Here is a 23,770-nt window from a genome sequence, read left to right on the forward strand (position 1 = left end):
CCAGCCAAAGCCGGGCTCAGAGCGGCTAACAACAATAAAATAGGAGAACATTCTAAAATCATTTCATTATAAAATTAATTCAAATCAAACTGATGGCAACCATTGGGCTAGAGTTCTGTGAAGATTGCCGAAGGAGGGGGTCAGGCTGTGCCCTGGCCAAAGGTCTGGTGGAACAGCTCTGTCTTGCAGGCCCTGCGGAAAGATGTCAAGTCCCACAGGGCCCTAGTCTCTTGTGACAGATCGGAGCCATTCCTTCATGGAATTCAGTGTGGCCTCAGGTTTCAAGCCAGTCTCCCTCGTACCTCCGCGTGTTCAGCAAGGGCTGGTGCATCGCATGCCTCCCAACCATAATTCTCTCCCTACTAAGCTTTGTCCTATTGAAGTCGGAACTGGTGCTGGACTGAATGGTGACATCATTTCCTTGCCCAGAGCCATATTCGCAAGATACAGATTCCGCTGTTCTGCTAAAGTGCTCCACTTCTCCGAAGACAGCAATTTGCCTCCCCGTTGGTAACAGCCCAGCAAAAATAACGGTTGCTAAGGACTGTTGTGACAAATAACCCCCCGTTTCACTGACACCCCGGCTTTTACCAATGCAAAACCCAACAGGAGCTGTTTAATATTGATGCACACAGTTGCTTTGTTCCTGCCTTGCTCGCAGGAACGCAGTGGTACATACAGGCATTGTGCATTTGCCACAAGACGCACTCCTTAAATTAAAAACCTATAATCAATTCATCTTCCTGCTAATACAATGCTGTCAGAGATTTGTACGGTGGTGGTGGTGGGGAAACAACAGCAACAACACAAACTGGGTCCTTTCAAAATACCCACAATTGCTGTGCTTTTCTTCTCTACTTCCAGACCTTTTTGGCCCTTGTTAATAAAAACATTGGCTTTGCTTCACAGAAAAGAAAGAAGGGAAAAGACTCCAGCATGGAACCAACTCCAGTGTCAGAGACATCATGTCTCTGTATGTTTGTGGCTGAGAATCGCAGGTGAGCAGGTGCTCTTGTCCTGCAGGCTTCCCACAGGCATCCTATTGGCTACTTTGAGAACAGGATGGTGGACCAGACAGGCCATTGGCCTGATCCAGCAGGCTCTTCTTATATTCTTAACTAAGGTTGATTCATGGCAGATGAAAGGAAGGACTTCTTTACATAGCACATAGTTAGACTATGGAACTCGCTCCCACAGGAGGCAGAGATGGCCACCAACTTGGATGGATTTAAAAGAGGAATGCACCAATTCATGGAGGAAAGGATTATCAATGACTACTAGCCACCATGCTCTGCCTCCACAGTTGGAGGCAGCAAGGCTTCCAAATACCAGTTGCTGGGAACCACAGAAGGGGAGAGGGCTCTTGAGTTCGAATCCTGCTTGCTGTTTTTTCACAGGCAGCTGTTCAGCCACTGTGAGAACAGGATGCTGGACTAGATGGTCTGATCCAGCAGGCTCTTTTTATGTTCTAATGCTTGGATCTTTACCTGGGAGTAAGTCCCATTGAACTCAAGGGGGCTTATGCCTGGGAAGGCATATACAGTGGTACCTCGGGTTACAGACTCTTCAGGTTACAGACGCTTCAGGTTACAGACTCTGCTAACCCAGAAATAGTACCTCTGGTTAAGAACTTTGCTTCAGGATGAGAACAGAAATCGCATGGCAGCAGCGGGAGGCCCCATTAGCTAAAGTGGTACCTCAGGTTAAGAACAGTTTTATGTTAAGAACGGACCTCCAGAACGAATTAAGTTCTTAACCCAAGGTACCACTGTATACAACTGCACTGTTAAACACCTATTTGCTGTTGCAGTTCCTGCTACCGCTGCTGTATTATGAAAGGAGCTGTCCAGCAGATCAGGAAGAAGGTTTTCAAAAAAACAGGACTTGTCCAGCTAAAGCAAGGATGAGAAACCTGTGGCCCTCCAAACATTGCTGGGCTCCAACCTCCATCAACTTCAGCCAGAGTGATCAAATGCTGCGAATCCAAACCATATTTTAAGGCTCACAAGGTTCTTTACCCCTGAGCTAAGAAGTAAAGCAGAACTAGGAAATGGGAAAGAAGGGGTGTTGCATGAGCAGTAGCTAAGCATCACCTGAACATTATTTTTAGTTGCCCCACCGCTTTCTAGAGCATCAGCATAGCCATAATACAGAGCATGATTCTGAAGTCATCTTCCCACATAGAACTCAATACTGGAGACCTTGTGTTGCTAGATAGTCACTGAACCTCCTAGTTTGGGTATCCACTTGGCCTCAGTGCTGCTCCTGTTGTCCCAGGGATTTGGGCGGTGAGAACAGTGAGGGTATCCTAAATTAGCAGCATTTCAAGGTAATAGCCTTAGGGCCAGATGCTGTTGTGCACTGTCGTTAGCCCATGGACAATTATAATCCTGGGGTTCCAGATTCCAAGCTGCTAACATACTATCAGTGACTACTATAGGTATATGAAAGCGACTGCACTAGCAAAACTTTTGTTTTTTGGGGTAGGCTCACAGCATTGATGGATGTATTTACTAGCAAATCTTGGGTTTGTGAACTCTCAGCAGGAACAGTCTCTTTTCTCAGACATTTCACAGTTAATGACTATATTGGTTGTATCTTCCAATTTTTTTTAAAGGAGAGAAGTTTTTACAGGGTGTCTCTCCCACCTACTCCACATAATTATATATCTGTAAGTCATCCCACACACATCTGGATTAGAGGAAAGACCTGCCCCATCACATAATGACAAACCCTAAAGGCATAAATGTGATTCTACTGCAAACACCCCACAAAAGGAACCTTATAACTTAATTTGTTTCTGTTGTAAACTGTTAGGAGACCCCCTATGCCACTTACAGAACTACTCTTTGATTGCTGTACAGATTGCTATAGCAATCTGTGATAGGAATAGGAGTCTCCTAACAACTCTCAGAACCCGTAACAAACTACAGTTCCCACGGTTCTTTGGGAGATGCCATGGCTGTTTAAAGTGGCATACAACTGCTTTAAATGTAGGCCATTCTCAAGGTGCCTTTGTGGAAACGGGCAGCAAGAAGTCAAGTAAGACTCTGGCTACCTCTAGGCCTTTGCAAGGGGGAATTCAAGTGCAGGTTAGAAATCTAGGTTTGGATAATTAAAGTGGATCTGCTGCCCTGATGCAACAAATCCATGTTTTTTGTTTGTTTTTGTTTTTAAATGGTACCTTTGTGGTTAGGAAAATGAACTGAAAAGGATGGGATGAATGGATCACCATACAAACAAATCTTGATGAATTCACGACGAATGCTCATTGTCGTATAATCTCTCCCAGGGCCAGATTAAAGCCTTTAGAGGGCCTAAACACTGAAAAGATGATGGTGCCCCTCCATACATAATTCTAAATAAAAACAACACAAAATTATAAAATGGAAAGAATTTGTTTTTCTTTAAATGTGACAAATCTACTATTCATGCTGAAATTAAAATGGCTTCTTTCTAGTTTTCTGATGGCAAAATTCTTGAAAAGTTCATTGAAGCTGACTCGACAAAGCAGGCCCGCTTCCAGACACGGTGGAGAAAGTGAATCAAGTCTGTCCTTACATATTGTTGTTATATGAGGATTTTTTCATTTCAGCCAAGAAAAATAGTGATCTGTGGGGCATTTGGTAATAATCAACATTAGAAGAATGATGACTACTTTGGTGATTTTTTAAAGAACCAAATGTCAATTTCTTCTTCTTTTTTAATTAAAAAAATTCCTCAATTCTAGTTGGGTGTTCCTGTTTTGCTGGTGGCTTAAACACATGCTTAGCCTACCTATTCGGTAATCCAGCACTAGCCTCTGCACAAACAAATCAGGACTGAAATAGACTGAATCAGGACTGAAAAGGCTGAATAGAGTCTAACTTCTCTGTAAGCTTGGAGGAGCCCTAAGCTACAAACTTTGCAGGTTTCATGTAGCACCCAGGGTTGCTGGAAAGACGAAACATACAAAAGCCAATCCCCTATTTTGGGAAAGATAAAATCCAGCTCTCATGCAGATCCACCTCCATCTTTAAGAGGCAGATATTCTGTGTACCTGTGAATAATCTCCTGTGTACCTTTGGGGACTCCTCTTTTTGCATTCCTGTCTGTACATCAGCCATCTGAGAACAATGTTCCAGGCATGCATCAGACGAAATGAGCTCTAATCTGGGACCACAATAAATCTACTAGTCCTTAAGGTGCTTGGAGACTCTTATTTTTTTTAAAAAGAGTGTGTGTTCATAGCAGGGACTCCACATTCTAGGCATGTCTGAACCCTCATTTTAAGAATTAAGCACTGCCACATATAGCTCTTGACCATCACAAACCTTCCAAATGAGGAAGTTCAACCACCTATATGTTTCCTCTGGTAGACTCTAAGGACATTTTTCATACTCTAGGAATCAATTAACATCCCATTACAAAAAAACAAAACAAACACAACCCCTCGTTCCCTCGCTTGACCTCACCACGATTCAAGGGAGTCCTTAATCAACCTGGCTTTAAAAACCTCCAGTGATGCATGTTTAATAAGAAGTTCCTTTTGCATGTTTCTTCCCTACTGACATTGATTTCAATTATGGCAAATATCCTTTGTGGTATTGAATATACCTAGGATAAGTAGACTAGCTGCTGGACCCAGATCTCTTCTACATCAGGGAACAATGCTGTAGCCCTCAGTTGTTAAAATGGGCAAAGTTAGTGCACACCCTCCATTATTTCTCTGATGAAAAGAAGAATGTCCTAGTTCATCATCATATTTATACCCCACCTATCTGATTGGGCTGCCCCAGTCACTCTGGATGGCTCCCAACATATATAAAAACATAATAAAACATTAAACGTCAAAAAACTTCCCTATACAAGGCTGCCTTCAGATGTCTTCTAAAGGCTGTATAGTTACTTATCTCCTTAGTTTGGGAGTTGCATAACTCTATTCCCACCAGCATTTCTCCGATGAAAATAGGGACATCCTAAGGAAAAGTGGGATATTCTGGGATCAAATCAGAAACCACGGATGGCTTCTGTAAATCCAGAACTGTCCCTGGAAAATAGGGACACTTGGAGAGTCTGTTAGTGAAGTGACAGTATGTACCAAGGATAGCCAATGTGGTATTTTCCCCAGACACTGCTGGACTACAACTCCCATCATCCTTGACCATTTGTCATGTTGGCTGGGACTGATGGGAATTGGAGTCTAGCAACCACACAGGCACCTCCTATCATAGGAAGCTGCATAGGAAGCTGCCTTATATTGAGCCAGACCATTGGTTCGTCTAGTTTAGTACTGTTGGACTACAACACTCATCATCCCTGATCATTCACATGCTGGCTCAGCCTCATAGGAGCTGTAGGGCATCAGGTTCCACATCCAAAGTCTATTGACTAGGATAATAGGGGAAGGACAATATTAGCAACATAGGAAGTTGCCTTACACCAGGCCCAAATATTTTCCCCGGCCATCTCACAGCCCTAGCCATATCAATAATTATAATGTATTATCAATTTTAATCCCATGCTTTGTTACCCCTAGGATGGTATACACAGCTATTAACAGTTGTCCTGTGAGCTTCCATAGCAATATTTTCCTCTAATTCTTGTGTTGCTTTGCAAATTTTGTATTTTGTAAAGGTCTTTGGCTATGCACAATTAACTTGACTGACTAGAGCCCACTGTTATCTGCTTTAAATGGCAGCAGCTCGTTAAGAGTCTCAAGTTCCCATCACTTTCTACCTGATCCTTTTAAGACGGGAGATGTCAGAGATAGGGATGGAGAAGAAATTCAATTCAGTACACATGCAAAGCCAAATCACATTCTCAGTATGCAAACTGAAACACAGCAGTGCTTTGAAACTGGCATTTATCCAAATTTTGCAATTCAGTTGTCCAACCAATGCTTAGAAAAAACACATATATTATGGGAAAGTGTGCATACCAATTGAAGATATTAGTGAAAATAACATGCAAGAACACATTGTATTAGGAACAACAGCTTGCAAAGATGTGTTCATGAGTCAAAACTGCATCTAAAAATGTGTTTATAGGAGACATTCTCAAAAAATGCTGATGGATTTTAATGAGGATTTTATAAAAGAAAAACCTTCCGATTGCTGCAAAAAGGCGGAGATCTGAATTTCAGATTGGAAAAAGGAGAAACAGAGTCAACCAAAATTCTCAGGTCCTTCCATCCCAAAATAAACTGGGATGCGCATATATATATATATATATATATATATATATCACATTATCTTAGGCAAATGCATTAAAACATTTAATGAGTTTAGTTTTGAGCATCTATTTCTTGTACAGATGCTTTTAAACACATTATTCACAGAGCGTCTGCCAAAACCACACATTTTATTAACCTCAGGATCAGAAAGGTTAAATTAAACAAATGCAGAGGTGCTATTAATGCTTCAGTAATTAGGCAAGGATACAAAATGTACCGCAAGCATCTGCTAGTACATCACAAAACTGAAGACCTCCTGGAAACTCCCTTCACCCTCCAATACAGAGACTTCCAGTAGGCACAGAGGCCTAGTGGAAAAGAAATGTCCCCCCCCCCCCGGCTCCTGCAGATATGTAATGACAGTGCCAGGTGAGCCTCCCTGGTGGCAGCAGTCCACAAGCAAGTCTTTGATGCATTCGTGGTGCACTTATAATGAACCATCCACTCCTCATCCCACCTTTTCTGGAGGCCAAAACTTGACGCACCCCTTTGCGTTGCCTTCCCTGGCTAAGCAAGGCACTGGGCTTTGGGAAGGAGGCGCAAGGTTCTGGCAGGATCCTAGAACCCCTCAATCTCCTTCCCCCAAGCTGGGAAAGCACTAACTAGGCTTTAGGAAGGAGGATGGAGGGCTCTAGGACCCTGTCAGAGCCCTCATGCCTCCTTCCCAAAGCCCAGTGAGGTGGGTTGTCAAATTTGCTGAGGGCCACCAGAAAAGATCTCAAGGGCCACCTGTGGACTGCCCTGGGATAGACTGTTGACGGGGACAGACTTGACATCAGCACATAAATCCGGTGCTTAAGAGCTTGCACCAGAGCTCTCCCATTGTTTGCTTGTGTGTTTCTTCCATTCACATGCCATCATTTCACCATGATGGAACTCAGGGAAGGCACCATGTTTTCCCTGTCCCAGGAGTTCTCAGAGCCTCAGAAGGCCTCATCCTTGCAAAGAACCTCCTGGAAGAGGTTTTGCTCTTAGAGTTTAGTTACTCCTTTGAATCACTGGATACCCCTCTGTTTTTGAGTCCCAGCCGGGGGGGAATGGGGGGGGGGTTATAAATAAACAAATAATTTTCCTGTCAGCTCTTTCTCCTCCCTCCTTCATTCCCTCCCTGCCGCTGGCCTCCCACTTTTTACTCATTCACTTTTGCTCTTTCCCTCCTGCACTTTTCCCTTTGAGGTGCTGCTTCACTGTCTGTCTCTTCTGCCTCCTCCTCCATCTCCCATCACCTGCCTCTCTTTCCTTGTCCTCTCAGTGTCACTCCTGTTTCCACCTCCTTCTCCTCCTGCTTCTTGCAGAGGACTGAAACTGACTCTTCCTGGATGTTGCCTTTTCATATTGCTCTGGGACACTGTCAGCATCCTCCTGAGGCCTGTTGGGATCCCTTCATAATAGGGCTTCCTCCCCAGAAGATGCTCCATGAAGGCACTGACCAGACCCAGACCTGCAAAGCTGTGCCTTCAGAACACATTCTGGGACCGGCTCCACCCATCACACGCCTTCTCAATTTGCACTCAATTCTCTTGTGATCTAAGATTGCCTCTCCGTTAACTGGCTGCAACATTTCCTGCCCAATCATCAGTGCAGGAGGCTTCAAATGGTTTGTTAACACGGTGTCCCCTATTAACACGAACATGTCCAACCACCAGAGATATAGAGCAGATAGAAAAGATAAGGCCAGATTATCAGGGGCAGGGGATCTTTGCCCTAACAGACATATCTGACATGCTCTTTTAGCTGCAAATGTTTATGCCCATCTGTTAGCGTGGCTTTGTGCCCATTACAATCTGATCTGGCTGTTTCATTAGGGCATATGCACTTCACAACCCACAGGCAGTCTACGCAAGGCTAAATAAATCAGCTGTGCAGGAAGCTTGTTTTTTCTCTTTGATAGTCGGAAGGTTCAGGCCCCATCTGCACTGTAAATTCAAAGCAGTATCATACTGCCTCTCCCCATATGAACCAACCCAGACCATGTCATCATCATCTGAGGCCGTTCTTCATGTGCCTCCTTCGCAAGAGTTTTGGGGTTTGGCAGCTCGGGAACAGGCCTTTTCTGTGGTGACTCCCTGCTTGTGGAACGCTCTCCCCAGGGAGGCTCACCTGGTGCCTTCGTTACATCTCTTTAGGCACCGGATAAAAACATTCCTCTTCTCCCAGGCCTTGGACTAATTCAACCATCTATGGCATTTTTAAACGGTGGGGTTTTGTTCACTCTTCGTATTTGTTATTATGTTATGGATTTTCATGTTTTTATATTGTAAACCACCCTGAGATCCTCAGGATGAAGGGTTTTATAGACATCTTAAAAATAAAAAAATAAAAGCAGTCATGGCTTCCTCCCAAAGAATCATGGGAGCTGTGGTTTGTTAAGGGTGCTGAAGGTCGGTAGGCACAGTGGCAGCTAGTAACACTTTTACTTGGGAGGGATGCAATTTTTTCATCACAAGAGGTTCTGCCCAACACTTATTTAGAAAAGTATGCCATTACACACACACAGAGTGCCCTTGTCTCCTCGTCTCTACCCAGCTATCAGTTATTCTCTGCACTTCTATGGACAGAGACAGAGCTTCCATGTAAGAGGACCAAAGTATGATTTTCATACAAGATTTACTCCATTCCTCTTATTTAAAAAATAAGCCATACCACACAATGTAATTTTCTGAATTCATGCATTGTTAATACCTGCTCATCCCTTGTGCAAAAACTAAACACAAAATAAAAAGTGATGAAAAGTTGCTTCCAGTTGCGTGCAGGAATGTAGATTCCTGCATCTGCCTCTCAGCCACTGCTTACCCATGGTGAGCATAGAGAACATGGACTGTATCCAACTAACCTTTACTCAGAGTAGACCTATTAAAATTAAAGGTCATAAGTTTGTTTTGTTCATTATTTGCAATAGATCTCTTCAGAGCATGGCTGACATTGGATACAGCCCCATGCTTTCATCTCCTACGGGCACCTCTAGATGGAACAGTTTTCAAGCATAAATTTCCATATTTGATGCATGCAAGCTGCACTAAATACCAGCTCTGAATCTAGCAGGATGAGTGCAGGCAGCACAGTCCAAAAGAGGCATCAACTCAGTTTTACTCAGAAGTAGACCCATTAAAATACATGGACAACATGGACTAAGTGCCATTCATTTCAATAGGTCTACTCTGATTCAAATTGATTACCTGCTATGGCGGCCCTAAATCTTTGCATTAGTTGGTGCTTCTACCTAATAGCATCAGCAGTAGCTGGTGCCCATTGTGATTGGTAAAGGTGAAAAGCAGGGAGGCCAACAGTAGGTGGTGCCAAAGCCAGGCGGAGCCTACTAATTTGGTTGCCATTCTGTTCCCTGCTGAGGTCCACAAGGGCAATAGAAAGATTAAAGAGGAGGAAGCTGAACCCCCTGGATTTATTGCAAATAGTAAGGCAGGCCAGTGGGTCATATTGAGGTTGGTGGGGCAGTGCCATCCTCATGGGGCAGTCTCCATTGATGCAGCAAAAGAACAGCCCTGCTGAATTGGTCTAGAAGGGTTGGTCTAGTCCGCTACCACCAGCACCATAATCATCATCACCATCATATTTTCATTACTGGGTTCTTTCCATCTGTGTTCTACTTAGATCAGACACACTGAAGTTAATGGACTTAGCAATAACCATCAGTTTCAAGGGGTCTACCTATCACCACCACCACAACTATCATCATTTATTTGTGGCTTACAACAAAAATGTTTAAAATTAACCTACAATTCTAAAGGCATACATGATACAGAATTTAAAATTCAACAAAAAGACAAAAGATCATTACTTGACTAAAAGTGCTCCTCCTGCAATGCCATAAAAATTAAAAAAAATCCAACTCCATCCTACTAAAAGATGAACACCAATGCAGATTAGGATATCATCATTCCATGTGAACAGCATTTGAGAGTCAAATGACTGGGTGAACAGGAATGTCTTTGCCTGGCACCTAAAAGTTGTTAATGAAGGCACCAGGCACATTTCTCTTTGAAGAGCATTCCACAATTGGAGATTCACCACTGAAAAGGTCTGTTCTCATATTACCACCCCCTGCAGCTCCCTTGGAGGGGGCAAATGGAGAAGGGTCTCAGATGATGAATGCAGGATCTAGGTGGGTTCATGCAGGGAAAGGTGGTCCCTAACTTACTGGGGCCCTGAGCGACATAAGGCTTTATAGGTCAAACCAGCACTAGGAATTGACCACCACTATTTCCAACACTTAAGCAAAATGCTTAAGGGAAGCTCCCCGCTAAAGCATGAAGTTAACAACCTTCATGGAGTCCCCTTCCCCAGTGGGTGATTTTCCTCCTTCCTTCCTGGAAGGAGAGGTTATTCTCAGTGTATCAAGCAGACACAGTTACTCTACTTCTAGGATCTATGCCGCATTGATAGGAACCAGCGGGCAAAAAAGTACCACATACTCCTTCACGACTCTCTCTGGAGTCAGCTCATCTATCATAAACAGCAACATGAACCAGTCTTGATACAGACAGAAATGACCTCTTGCTCTACATATTTGTGTGTAGAGGGGAAATGGTGGCCGAGGCATGAATAAAGCCCGGTGAAAATTTGTTGTGACAGTTTATGACAACATACAGCTGTAACCCTCTGAGCATAGCATGCCAGATCTGTCTCTGTTAAACATAGTGTGACCAGTACTGAACTCTGCTAAGCATTGAAATTAATGCAGTAAGAAATGTGATGTTGACTTAGAATGTACTCTCTTTCATCTTGTTGGAAGTTTTTTTTCTGGGATGTTTGTTTGGGAAGTCTAGTACTCTTAATCGGGGGGGGGGGGCAGCATGGTGCCATCCATATATTATTGGACTCCCATCAGCCCCAGTAAGCATGGCCAATGGTCAGAGATGATGGGAGTTGTAGTCCAACAACATCTGGGGGACACTCTGCTCTACACTATACATCATATCATCAGTCAGAGTTTAAAAGCATAAAAAAAAACATTTCTGGATCAGGCCAGTAGTCCATTTTGTCCAACATCCACAATGGATGTTTATGGAAAGCACACAAGCAGGACCGGAGTGCAACAACAGTTTTCTCTCCAAAGTAGAGAAAAGTGTTGGAAAATGGAGGCAGTGTTCTATTGTTCTAATTTCATAACCTTTTGATGTCCAAGAATTTCTTACAACAGCACTTTTTAGGAAAGTTCAGCATTATTGTTACCATTTCACAGATGAAGCCGAGGCTTGAAAAAGAATGGCTAAGAGCGTTCATAATGGAGGACTTTCTAGTTCAGAGCACACATACTTTTACCCTCCAAAATGCTCTTCTATCAGCTCCAGTTGGCATGACCTGTGGTCGGGGGAAAGGCTGCAACTCAGGGGCAGAGCATCATCAGGTCAGTGACCCACCAATTCCAACATCCTGTTTTCATTTGAGCCGACCAGGTGCCAGTGGGAGACCAGCAAACAGGATTCAAGCACAAGAGCATCCTCTCCTCCCGTGGTTTTCAGCAATCAGTATTCAGAAGCCTTGCTGCTTCCAACTGTGGAAGCAATGCATACCAATCATGGCTAGTAGCCGTCAATAGTCCTCTCCTCCTAAATGAATTTGACTAATCCTCTTTGAAAGCCATCTGCTAAGTTGGTGGCCATCACTGCCTCCCGTGGGAGAGAACTCCATAGTTTAACCATGTGCTGTGTGAAGATGCTTCCTTTTATCTTTTCTGAATTCCAATGTTCAACTTCATTGGGCGGATGTCCATGCACTCTAGTGTCATGAGAGAGTGGAGAGGGGACTTTTCTTCATCCCCTTTCTCTATGCCATGCATCATTTTATAAACTTCTGTCATGTTCCTCTAAACTAAAAAGTCCCAAATGCAAGCCACCCCCTTGAGGGGTCAATGGTCTGACTCATAAGGATAAGGAAGCTTCCTATGTTCTAGGTATTATAGGAGCTGTAGTTTAACAACATCTGGAGACCACCAGGTTGAGGAAGAATATGCTCTCATGTGGCAGATCAATAAACTAGGGATAGTTGATAGTTTGATCTTCAGAAGCACATATATCTTCTCTTTTGTTGATATGTACAGAGCTTGTTTATTCTCTGCTCTAAGCACCCACTTCCCCATGCCTGCTACCTTTCCCACAAGCAAACAGTCTTGTGGAATTGCTGTCAAATTCTTACATTCTCAATCACACCTGGAAATAAGCTTATTTGAAATCAACAGGCCCTGCTGCCAAGGGAGTCAGTTCCAGCACGGGTGTCGCAACAAAACAAAACATATCACAGAAAGAGTCAAGGCGGCCTCAGCAGGATCCCTATTACAAACATTTTCCCAGTGCTAATTTTTGCAGCGGGACAGAACTCTTTAAAACTGTCACCGAAGGCTTGTGTGAGAAAACATTTTTGCTTCTGCCAAATTGCAATTGACAATAGTGTACTTTACAGGACTGGAAAAAATTCACATAAATTATCCCTATAATCATTATAATAACATTGTAAGATAGTATAAACCTATTATCCCCATCGTGTAGACTGAATGGCACCCAGTGAGGCAAAAATTGCATGGAGCCCACATTTTCAGTGGTGTATTACAACCACTTTCTAGTACTGAGCAGTAAAAAAATAGTTCCTATGAAAAGGTGTGAGCTTTTCAACTGCACTATTCAGAGCACAAATCATTCTGAGAATCATTAAGAGCTATTTGACAGTGGAACGGACTCCCTCAGAAGGTGGTGGACTCTTCTTCATTGGGTTTTTTTAGACAGAGGTTTGATGGCCATCTGCCAGGGGTTCTTTAGCTATTATTCCTGCATTGCAGGAAGGTGGACTAGATTACCCTTGGGGGCCCTTCCAACTCTACGTTTCTACAATTCTGTGAGAAGTTGCTCAGAAATATATTTGAACTCTTACCAAAATATTAAATGGTGGTGGTGTGGTGGGGGAATTACATAAAAAAACAGACCAGAGAATACTAAATAGGCATGAGCAAAAATGAATGTGTTGGGGAAATGACAATTTTCTATCTGTTAAGTTATTTCTGCCTACATGAGACTCAATTCTCAGAATGTCACACAAACCAAGAAATGTTGCAAATCTAAGTAGTAAAGAGTTCACCTATCTATATCTATCTATCTATCATCTATCTATCATCTATCTATCATCTATCTATCATCTATCTATCTATCTATCATCTATCTATCTATTTCCTCCCGCTGTTGGAGGGTGATTAAATTCATCTGAGCCACCAAAATGAGATTTTAAAAACTCAGAAAAAATTAAGTCCCAACAGCAGAATTCTCATTCCGTGTGTACATTTTGTTATCTTTTCGCTCATGTAATACTTCTGACAATTTAGCCCGACATAGTCGGGAAATATTTTCTCAAGGAAGAAGAGGTGAACAAGGATTTGGCTTTTTCCTCCAATCACACCATATGCTTTTGTTAAAAGGATTAGCAGGAAGGAGCTGGGAAAGGAGACCCCAAGCGGACTCCAAACTGGCAATCGCCTTCTCCCAAGCAGAAAAGGGAGCCCAATATTTCCATTTCCCGGGAGATGCTGCTACATACACCCAGCCGTGCCCCGCCGGCTCACTTTTTGGCAAGGCCGCGACATGGTCCACATTCGCCGGCTACCAGATAAGGTCTTCCAGCAGCGCCGCGGGAAGATCCCTGCGCTTCTCGCCGCGCCCCGTCGGGTGTCGCTGCGCCTCCACCTACCTGATCCGTGCTGCTGGCGGAGGATGGTGGCTTTGCCCGGCGGAGGCGAGGCCGACGACGCTGCTGCTGCTGCCGCCGCCGCCACGATAGTCGTGGTGCTGGAGTTGGAGGAGGAAGAGGACGACGACGAGGAAGCCGCGGCAGGGATGGAGGCTGCTGACGAGGAGGAGGAAGAAGAGGCTGCTGCTTCGCCCTGCGCCGGCAGGAGACGCTTGTCCCCCAGGCGCGGCTCGGCCGTGGCTCGCCCGGGCGGGCTACTCCTGCGCGGGCCGCTGCTCTGGATGTGCGAGACCGCCTCGGCCGCCTGCACGTCGGGCGGGGAGAAGCGCGCCAGGACGCGCAGCTGCGCCTGGGCCTTGTGCTCCTGAGTGTCCTCGTCGCCGTAGTCCGACACGCGGCACTCGTACACGCCCTCGTCCTGTCGCCGGACACCGGACAGCCGCAGCCGGTGGGAGATGTCGTTGCCCTGGACGCGCACCGTCTGCAAAGAGAGCGAGAGAGAGCGAGAGAGAGACGCCTTAGCCGTCCAGCAGGATTGGTTTCCCGGGATGAGGAAGGAGCTTGGGGTCTGTTCCAGCGCACAGCTCGAAAAAGACTCGCGGTGTATATAAGGCGCTTGCCTCCCACTTGTCCCCACCCTCCACTTGCTGGACTCCTGCCATGAACATATTTTTCTTTTGGAGAGCTGAACATGTGAGAGACAACTCGCCCCTCTAGAAATATCCTATATGCCTTCTGTATCTCCCCTCATTTCCCGTCCCCGTCTCGCCGGTACCACCACTGTAAAGTCAAGATCGAAGCTGCAAACTTTCCTGGGTGTAAAGTTTGTAAGGAGGTGTGCAAAGGATTGCCCTGTTAAGTGCAAACAAGCAAAGCTGTATAATTTTAATAAAATACCCTCCTCGCCATAGAGGTGTGTTCACATGAACCCTCAATCCCTTGCCACCCACAGCTTACAGCTATATGGCGAACAAGCAACTGTGGGCATCTTTCCCCACAACCCTTTTTTTAAAAAGCCTCAATAACTGGAGATGCCAGGGGATTGAACTTGAGATCTTCTGTATGCAAAGCAGCTGTTCTACCACTGAGCCGTGGTACCTCCCATGAAATGCACATGTCTCATGAAATCATCATCACCAGCATCTCCTCTATTTTGAACCCTTCCCATTTCAATGACTTGTCAGAATGGCTTGTGGAGGGCTGGCGACTTCCAGTTCTGGACCTGTGGCTGGAAGCAATTTCCTATCCATGGGCTACAGCTACTACTGTCCTTGCCAATTGGCAAGAGCAGATGGGAAATGGAGCCCAGCAACATCTGGAGGTCTACAGCTCCCTTGTCCCTTCTGTAGAAAACACACACACAGTAGTTTGCTCTAAAATCCAGGTTTCTCAACTGCATTCTGAAATAAATATCTGCTTTATCTCCTCCTATTCCTCTGTTTTTGAAACCTGAGATGTATGTTTTCGGGACCCACTCTATTTTTTGTGATTGCATCCCCCCCCCAATAACTGTAATACCACCACCAATAAGTTATTGTGAAAAGCACAATAAAACTCTGGAAATCTGGCTTCAAGCACATTGGCTATAAGCAGGAAAAAAGTCTACCTCCAACTCCCTGGAGACAAAATATTGAAACAGGCTGCAAAAGCACTCTAGTTGATTCTAATTCCCTATTAAGATACATAGGGAAGAAGTTGAAGGTAATCAGATTACAAGCAAAAGGGTGCTTTGTAGGTTAAACCAGAGCTCAGTTTGGAGCCTCAGCTAACCAGTCCTCGAACCTAGAAATACAGAAATTACATTGTAATGCATTAAATGAGAGTGTCCCTGAGCGTGTGCAGAGCATCTTTCATCGCAGGTCCTCACACCTGAGGGATCATGGATCTGGACTTGCAGGGGACATGAGGCAGCTCCTTAAGGAACTTGAATCCTGCCCCCTCCCTTTTTCAAAAATAGACAATGTATGGACAGCATGCCTGACATAGTGTTAGAGGGACAACTCCTTGCAAAGACGCTCTGTGGAATTAAACAACAACAAAAAAGCCTTTTGATGCTGCTCTTTCCCTCTGTCTTAAAAATTCAATTTGTCTTCCTCCCCAAAATCAAATATTCCACTGCTGCAAGTCATTGCTTTTGGCCATTTCTATCGCCCCCTGCACCAAGGAATACTTCCAAGCATGGGGTCACTCATCCGAAATCAAATGCTGGCCACTAATTCCATCTCCTCCTTCCCTTAATTAAATGCATTTCTCCGTTGCAGTCAACAGCTAGCCACTAATCCTCCTTGCTCCCCCCTCTGCTTCCAGCAATAATGCATTTAAAATGTATCATCTGTCCAAAAGCAACCTCACTGTGCTGGCTCTCTCTAATCCTGCCCTCGTACTCTTGCAGAAACAAGTGCAGCCAACAGCATCCAGCCATTCATGCTTCATCTCTGATTCCCCAAAACAAATGCAGCCCTTCATACCCCTCACCCAATAATAACAACAACGAAAAACAGCTTCTGCATTTAATCCTCTGCAAAGCACACAAAATCCCAGTCAGAGAAAGGGGGGAGGGAGAGAGAAAAGATGCACCAGGTCCCTCAAAGTTGAACACAGCCATGTTGCCATGAGTGAGTCCAAATCATCTTCCAAAAATAGATGCATTGGGACTAATATATTTTCCCCTTTTCCCTCCCGCTCCCCTGTCTGAAATGCAGCCCGCAACATCTGCCTCTGAAATTCTGTCTCCAAACACTTTATCAATTTCCCTCTCCTCTGATCTTGTCCATATTTAGACGTGCATATTCTCTCTCTCTTTCTCTCTCTCTCTCACACACTCCTATTGTTCCGTTTTCTATATTTTAATTATTCCTTTTTGTCACCAGACATAATAGTAGGATTGCCAAGATGCCTGTTATTATCAGGGATGCCTGAGCTTGACCCTTATTTAAATAAAGCTCAGCTCCAAAGTGCTTCATCAAAGAAAACCACAACGATTCCGTTTCCTCTTTATCTACGTTCCACACACCAGCAAACAGCTTGTAGAGAAACCAATTACAGGTGGGTGCTCCAGATCTAAGGCAACCTCCCATTTGCAATAAACAAATTTCATAGAGGCAGGCCAGGATGGCTTTGCCTCCAAAGTTTAAGATGCAATCAGTCCAAATAATCTAAAAACCAAAACCAAAAACACAATGTAGCAGGTGGGAAAGTGTGTGCATCACCTCATTTGGGTAGGGGTGAAACGACTTCTGCAAGATGTCACAATGTGTGATGTATGAAGATAGAAAACTTAATTTTGGTCTCTTGTGCCAATTTAACAGTCACAACCTCTGAAGAATTCTGGGAACTGCAGCTTGTTGATGGGGCAGGGCATAATCTATGAATGACTCCCCTTCCACAGACCCTGGGTTCTTTGGGATGGGGGAAGTAAGAATATTGACTGCAGTGTAGATATATACTTGGAATTAAGTTCAGAGTACATATTTAGTCAAAGGAAGTGGCAAAGCTCCTAGACCAGTGATTCTCAAAGGGTATATGAAGCATGCCACACTGGTGTGGCAGGAGAGGATGGCAAGTATGGCAGGAAGTTTCAAGAACAATCAAAGAAACATTTCAGTGTAGTGTAATGTAGTATAATTTTTAACCTCCCCCCCCAAGAATATGGGTATATAGCTTTTCAAAACAAGAGAAAGAGCATTGAATGATACTGAGAACAATCCTAGTTGTGTTTTCCAATACATCTCTTATCAATTAAACATGTTGGTGTGGCACTGGCAAATTTTCATTCTGAAAGTGTGGCCCAGAGAAAAAAGTTTGAGAGACACTGTCCTAGACTGTGACACTGCAGTCGGGGGGTTTATATGTTTGCAAGTTCTGCCATGAGAAATGCTCCCTTGTAGCATTCCTTTCATGGAAAGGGATATAGCTCAGTGGTAGAACATCTGTCCTCCCTGTTAATGTCTTAAGTTCAGTCCCTAACATCTCCACATAGGGCTGAGGATGTTCCCTACCTTAATCCAGTGCAGTGGGGGGACGGACCTGTGGCCCTTCAGATGTTGTTGGACCACAACTCCCATCGTTTTTTAAACATGGGTGGTGCTGGCTGGGAATGATGGGCATTGTAGTCCAAAGAGGGCCACAGGTTTCCCCATCCCTGCTCTGGAGGGTTGACATGACATGGACAAGGAGGACATGCAAGGATTGCATGGATACCACGATGAATCAAGGCCCCATCTTTGTGAGGTCTCATGCGCAGCCCCTCTCCAAGGTCTCAGGAACAGGAGGGCTCTTCCAATCCCTGCTCCCTGAGATTCTTTAAACTGAAATCGACAGGGACTGGTTTTTCCTATGTGTACAGGCTGTGCTCTACATGATAACCCCTGCTCCAGCTAGATGCCTACAGAAAAGCAGAATGTACTGAGACACACTTACACTGATCTTTGTTGCATCCTTATTTGTTACCTGAAAAAGAAAAGAGGGAGAAATTAAACAGGGAGAACGGATGCATCAGAACAATATTTCTCTCGCATACATTCTCCCTCCCCGTCCCCACCTCACATGCACCCATTAAGCAGACAATTCTCTTCCTCAAACAGGGTTAATGGCAGACCACCTTTCCTTGATTGGGGATACACTCAATTGCTTCTTAACTTACTGCGTATGTGGTTTGGGTGAAAGACAATTGGGTTGACTGGGTGGTAGTAAAACAGTTATCACATTTTGCCATTCGATAACAGCCTTTGAGGGCAGGGATGGCCACAAGTCGGTTAACTGACATATATCACAAGCAGCTGAAATTCCAAAGGCAACCTTGTAACGCGGAATAGCAATGGCAGAAGCAAGAAAGGGAACTTGGTGAACTGGCCTGGGGTAGTGGCTTTTGATCCATTGTATTTCCACACAAGTCTTTCTTGTTACATATTATCCATTATTATCCATTACCCTGATCTTCAAATGCATGGTAAAGGTATCTGATGATGTCATGTTAACAGTCTTAATCAAATCTACTCAGAAGTAAGTCCTATTCCTACGGGAGTGGGGTTAGGATTGATATTAAAATAAGCAGCGACTTAAAAAAGCAACATCAAAATAAAACCTCAATTGATGTTAAAAAACTGAAAAGGCATAAGAATTTTTTTTTAAGTCTTTGCCTGGCACTGGAGAGGCATCAGAGTGGGTGCCAGGTGAGGTTTTCTGGGGAAGACATTTCAAAGCCAGAGTGCCACCACTGAAAAGTCCATCTCCTGGCAGCTGTCCACTGCACTACTGATGGTAGAGGAACCTGGAGAAATGTTCTGATCAGGGCAGCTTGCCATGCTGAGAAAATCATCTTGTCAAGCCTAGCTCTACAACAGGGGATCATAGAATGCTTTAGTTGATGGATTACAAGAACCCAATATGGTAGCATATTGAATCACAGAATTGTAGAATTGGAAGGGACCCAAAGAGTCATCTCATCCAATCTCCTGCAAGAGAAGGATCACAGCTAAAGAAACCCTGACAGATGGGCACCCAACCTCTGCTTAAAAACCTCCACTAAAGAAGAGGTCACCACTTTCAGAGGTCATCTGTTCAACTGTTGAGCAGCTCATACCATCAGGAAGTTCTTCCTAATGTTTAGTGGAATCTCATTTCTTGTAGCTTGAATGTACTGGTTTGGATCCTACCCACTGGAGCAGCAGAAAACAAGCTTGCTCCATCTTCCACATGGTATTTGAAGAAATAGGTTTTTAACATGGCGTCTAGAGTGCAGTTTGCAAACAGCTCTGTCATTGTTAGAAATAGGATACTTCAGCTGGGCCTCTTCATTTACACCATCCATTTAAGGCTCTTTTATGCTACTTTAACAGCTGTGGCTCCCTGCAAAGGATCCTAAGAAGTGACGTTTGTTAAGGGTGCTGGGAATTGCAGCTCTGTGAGGGGTTTTCTAACAACTTTCAGTGCCCTTAATGAACCATAGTCCCCAGGATTCCTTGGAGGAAGCCATGGCAGTTTAAAGCGGTATAATGTTGCTTTAAACTTATGGTGCAATGTGGATCAACGCTGCAGGTAAAAAAAGCTATCGAACATCTCAGGCTCAACGGTTGACAAAGGAGGCCCTTAGCAGTGGTGCCCGTTGGCATTGACCCACAACAGGACCTTCTCGGTGGTGGTTCCCTGTTTCTGGAATGCCCTGCCTGGTGAGGTGTATCTGTCTCTCCCATTATTAACTTTCAGGAGGAATTTACAAACATAACTGTTTTCACCCAGGCATTTGATGGCAAAAAGATGCTGTTCATGGCAACCTTAGAATTACTAGCTGTGAAAGTATATTATTATTTTAGAATGTTTTTCGATGTTTCAATTTGCTTTTAGAGGTGGTTTTTTTTTACATGTTTAAAACATGTTTTTATTTTTATTTATTTTTAGCGGATGTGTTTGGTGCCCCGGGCTCCTTGGAGCGGAAGAGCAGGATATAATGATGGTGGTGATAGTTAGATTGAAAATGGGGCCAGCAATCCAAGCAGTCCCTTTCCCATGTTGTTGTTGTTTTAGGAGAAGAAAATGAGATGGGGTGGATGGAGCCCTGTCTCAGATCTCCCACGTATTGTCCAGTTTGTCTTTGACTTTTATTATGAGGCTAAAGGCAACATGTAAACCTCATCTATATGTTTTCCTTGCCGTTGCCACCCCAGCCAATATCGCTGGGCGAGTGCATGTTTTGCAACTCCATTTGAGCAGAGCTGGCATGCTATACATTCAAAAGAAGCAGATTTTCAGCAATAGCTTTGTGACCTGGAAAGGACACTCTAACAAGAAACACTGTTTTACAGCTCCTGCCTCTGGTTCTATCATTACATCTATTTCCGATGTTCCAGTGGTGAGTGCTGTTCTTTTTGTGCCTAAAATAGCACCATCCAAGCACAAGAGGGAGGCTTCAGAAGATTTGAGGAAACCCTTCCAGAAATGAAAATACCTTCAGGGCAGTGGAGACACCAAACATGAGACAAAACCCTTAGTGTCCCTTCCAACTCTGCCATTCTATGCGTCTATGAAACATGGTCACTGGCCATGAAATGCTGGTTGACTTATTGGTGCTGGTGAATTCTGTGGAACTGAGTGCCTGGAATCTTGATTGACAGGGCTCTCCACTGCAACATTTCGTTGCAGGTCGCCTTGATCATATGTGAAAGCCAATAATCTGCCAGACTTTACTGTGACAAAGGAACAGAACCCTGGGCGGAGCTATGCAGATGGCTACATGGGGCTTCACAAATGAGAACAGGCTTGGTTATCAGTGGCTCCAGCTAGGTTTCATAGAAAATGGTTGCAATTTGGGATGCAGTTGGAAGGAGGCTGCATGTCTTCATTATGCAAGTCACTGAGAGCAGAACAACACCCTCCCTAAAAAGGTAAGAAGACCCTGCTGAAAGAGGCCATTGACTCATCTAATTCAGCATCCTGACCTTGCTGTGGCCAACCAAATGCCTGTGGAAAACCTGGAAGCAGGGCCTGAGCAGAAGAGCTCTAACCCCTTCTGTGGCTTCCAGCCACTGCTATTCAGAAAGGTTACTGCCTACTGTGTCTAGTAGCCACAGATAGCTCTCCTCCTTGAATGTGTCCAATCTTCTTTCAAGGCCATTCAAGGTGGTGGCCATCACTGCCTCTTGTGGGAGTGAGTTCCATAGTTTAACTTTGTACTGGTTGAAGGAGGAGGAGAAAAGCTTTCCTATCCACTTTCTCCGTGCCATGCCTAATTTTATGAACTGCCATCATGTCACCTCTTCCTTGCCTTTTCCCTAAGCTAAAAAAAAATCCCAAACACTGCAACCTTCCTTTGCAGGGGAGTAGGTTCATTTCCACTCCAATGGTTATTCCGAGCGATCCCTTTCTGTTCTCCTCTTTAAGTGAATGTGGGCCATTTATTCCTACAAGGATTCAGAGTTGTAGTGGGGGTAAGGCATGCTCTGTACCCCTACAGTGGATGCCTTGCCCTTTGCCAACAGAATCAACATGCGGGAGTGCAATTTGTCTCCATTCAGAGAGCCACCTTATGCTCTTCCCTGCTGTATACAAGCCTTCTCTCCAACTGAGTGTGCACTTGTGCACACACAGGCATGCACTCATAACTTACGGGTATTTTTGCTAGTACCAATTCACCAGCTGAAGCCCCAGTAAGTGGGCTGCACAGTTTTAGCCGATGTTGGTCTGGGCTTTAGCCATGGGACACCCCCCTACCCAGGTTCTCTTCTACATTTTAATTATTACGAGCCAGAGCAAAGATAAATCATTCTGCTGCAGAGTTATCCCGCAGCTTCTCCAGGGGGTGTGTGTGTGGACATATGCACAGGTCACATCCCACCGGAGGAGGATTGGAAGAAGAAAGAAAAAAGCTAACAACTATGAATCATCAGCAGAGAAAAAGTTCCCTGTGCCAAACAACCCACCTCCTAGATTTGTTTACTTGGCTGGTGGATAGAGGAAATGGAATGCTCACTTGACAGCAGTGGAGCAGTGAGTCTGTGATGAGAATAAGGCAGTGGAGGCTGGTCCGTTGGGGAGTATGAGGAACAGCACCACCAACCTTAGCCTGTCCTCTGCCAGCTGCCTGGCTGCTTGCTTACATCCAGTCCAGGAGGTGGCCTTGCCCACCAGCGTCCTCCTTCCTAAGTCTCATTGGGGTGGAAGGATGGGGACAAAACCAGAATTAGTCAGCTTTCCCTGTCATTGGCTCTGGCGCCACCTACTGTTGAGCTCCCTGCTTTCTGCCCCACCAGTCCAGATGGGCACCAAGCACCAGTGGAATAAGGGGCGTTTCACACATGACGTGGAGACAAAATTGGATGCCCTCAACAGAGAGCCATAGCTAAACCTGTATTTTTTCACAAGTGAACCTAGATAATGCACCTATTCTGCAAGCATGTGAGCCATATTCATGCATTACACTTGCATCATCTTAGATGTACATCCCCCCAAAAGGGGTATACCATAACAATCATTCGCCAGTGTTTCAGCAGAATCCTGTCTGTTCATATTTAATTGTTTGGTGTGATCCGTTTATCTCGCCATTAAGTAAAGCAGGTTATAGATTTAGCAGTGACTGGCAAATCTTATATGCATCTGATTACCAAAGAAAAAGGCAAATCAGTAGTAATTCTGTTACTAGCTCTACTCTTACTAGAATGAATAATAATAATAATAATTTTCCAAGGACTGCAACATTTAATCGATAACTGTTAAATTTTTGAGGGGTAACTTAGACTGCAGTCCTTTGCACAATTACATAGGAACGCAATAGAAATTCCTTCTCAGCAGAGATTTATGAATTTTGCCATAAAAAGTGGTGCCTTAATCAACCAGGTCCCTACTTAATTTTTTTATTGAAAAGTTTTCAGCACAAATACTTATGCAAATTACAGATGGCAAGGGCTACCTTAAAAGAGGCATTCCCTCTTGTGTATGAGAGGAGGATGCATCTTCTAAGATAAAGTCGTCTGCAAGGAGAGTCGTACATCACTTGAAAACAAAGCAAGCCCCCTTTCTCCTTCAGAACAATTGCTTTTCTCCTGATATGCAAATTTAACAAATTAATTCCCATGCAATTAATGAACTGAAATTAACATAATCAGGACCCAGTCCTATTAAATTAATTGCATTTTCATTTCTCCATAGTCTTGGAGTCATCCTCACATTTTGTCCTCTCAACAAACCTGTGAGACAGATGTCATTAAACTACATCTCCCATCACCCCTGCCCATTGGCTATAGTGGCTGGGGCTGATGGGAGTGGTAGTGCAAAAGATCTGGAGGGCACTAGGTTGGGGAAGGTAGCTGTACAGTAAGACTGAGATTTAGCAGCTTGCCCAAGGAGAACTTCACATCTGAGACAGTCTTCCCAGCC

At 44.4% G+C, this 23,770-nt stretch overlaps 1 protein-coding gene across 2 annotated transcripts in view; it reads right to left on the reverse strand.

The window, feature by feature from the left end:
- The window catches only part of VSTM2B (V-set and transmembrane domain containing 2B), a 37,063-nt gene that overhangs the window by 8,053 nt on the left and 5,240 nt on the right, over positions 1 to 23,770 (reverse strand). For both annotated transcript variants that reach the window (XM_081924117.1, XM_081924116.1), the window contains exons 4-5: positions 18,323 to 18,352; positions 13,904 to 14,384 (exon numbers count right to left, since the gene is read on the reverse strand). In XM_081924117.1, coding sequence (XP_081780243.1) covers positions 13,904 to 14,384; positions 18,323 to 18,352 — 511 coding nt within the window. The remainder of the gene's footprint in view (positions 1 to 13,903; positions 14,385 to 18,322; positions 18,353 to 23,770) is intronic.

This window comes from Podarcis melisellensis (genome assembly GCF_964234715.1).
Source record: "Podarcis melisellensis genome assembly, chromosome: 8".
Lineage (NCBI taxonomy): Eukaryota > Metazoa > Chordata > Lepidosauria > Squamata > Lacertidae > Podarcis > Podarcis melisellensis.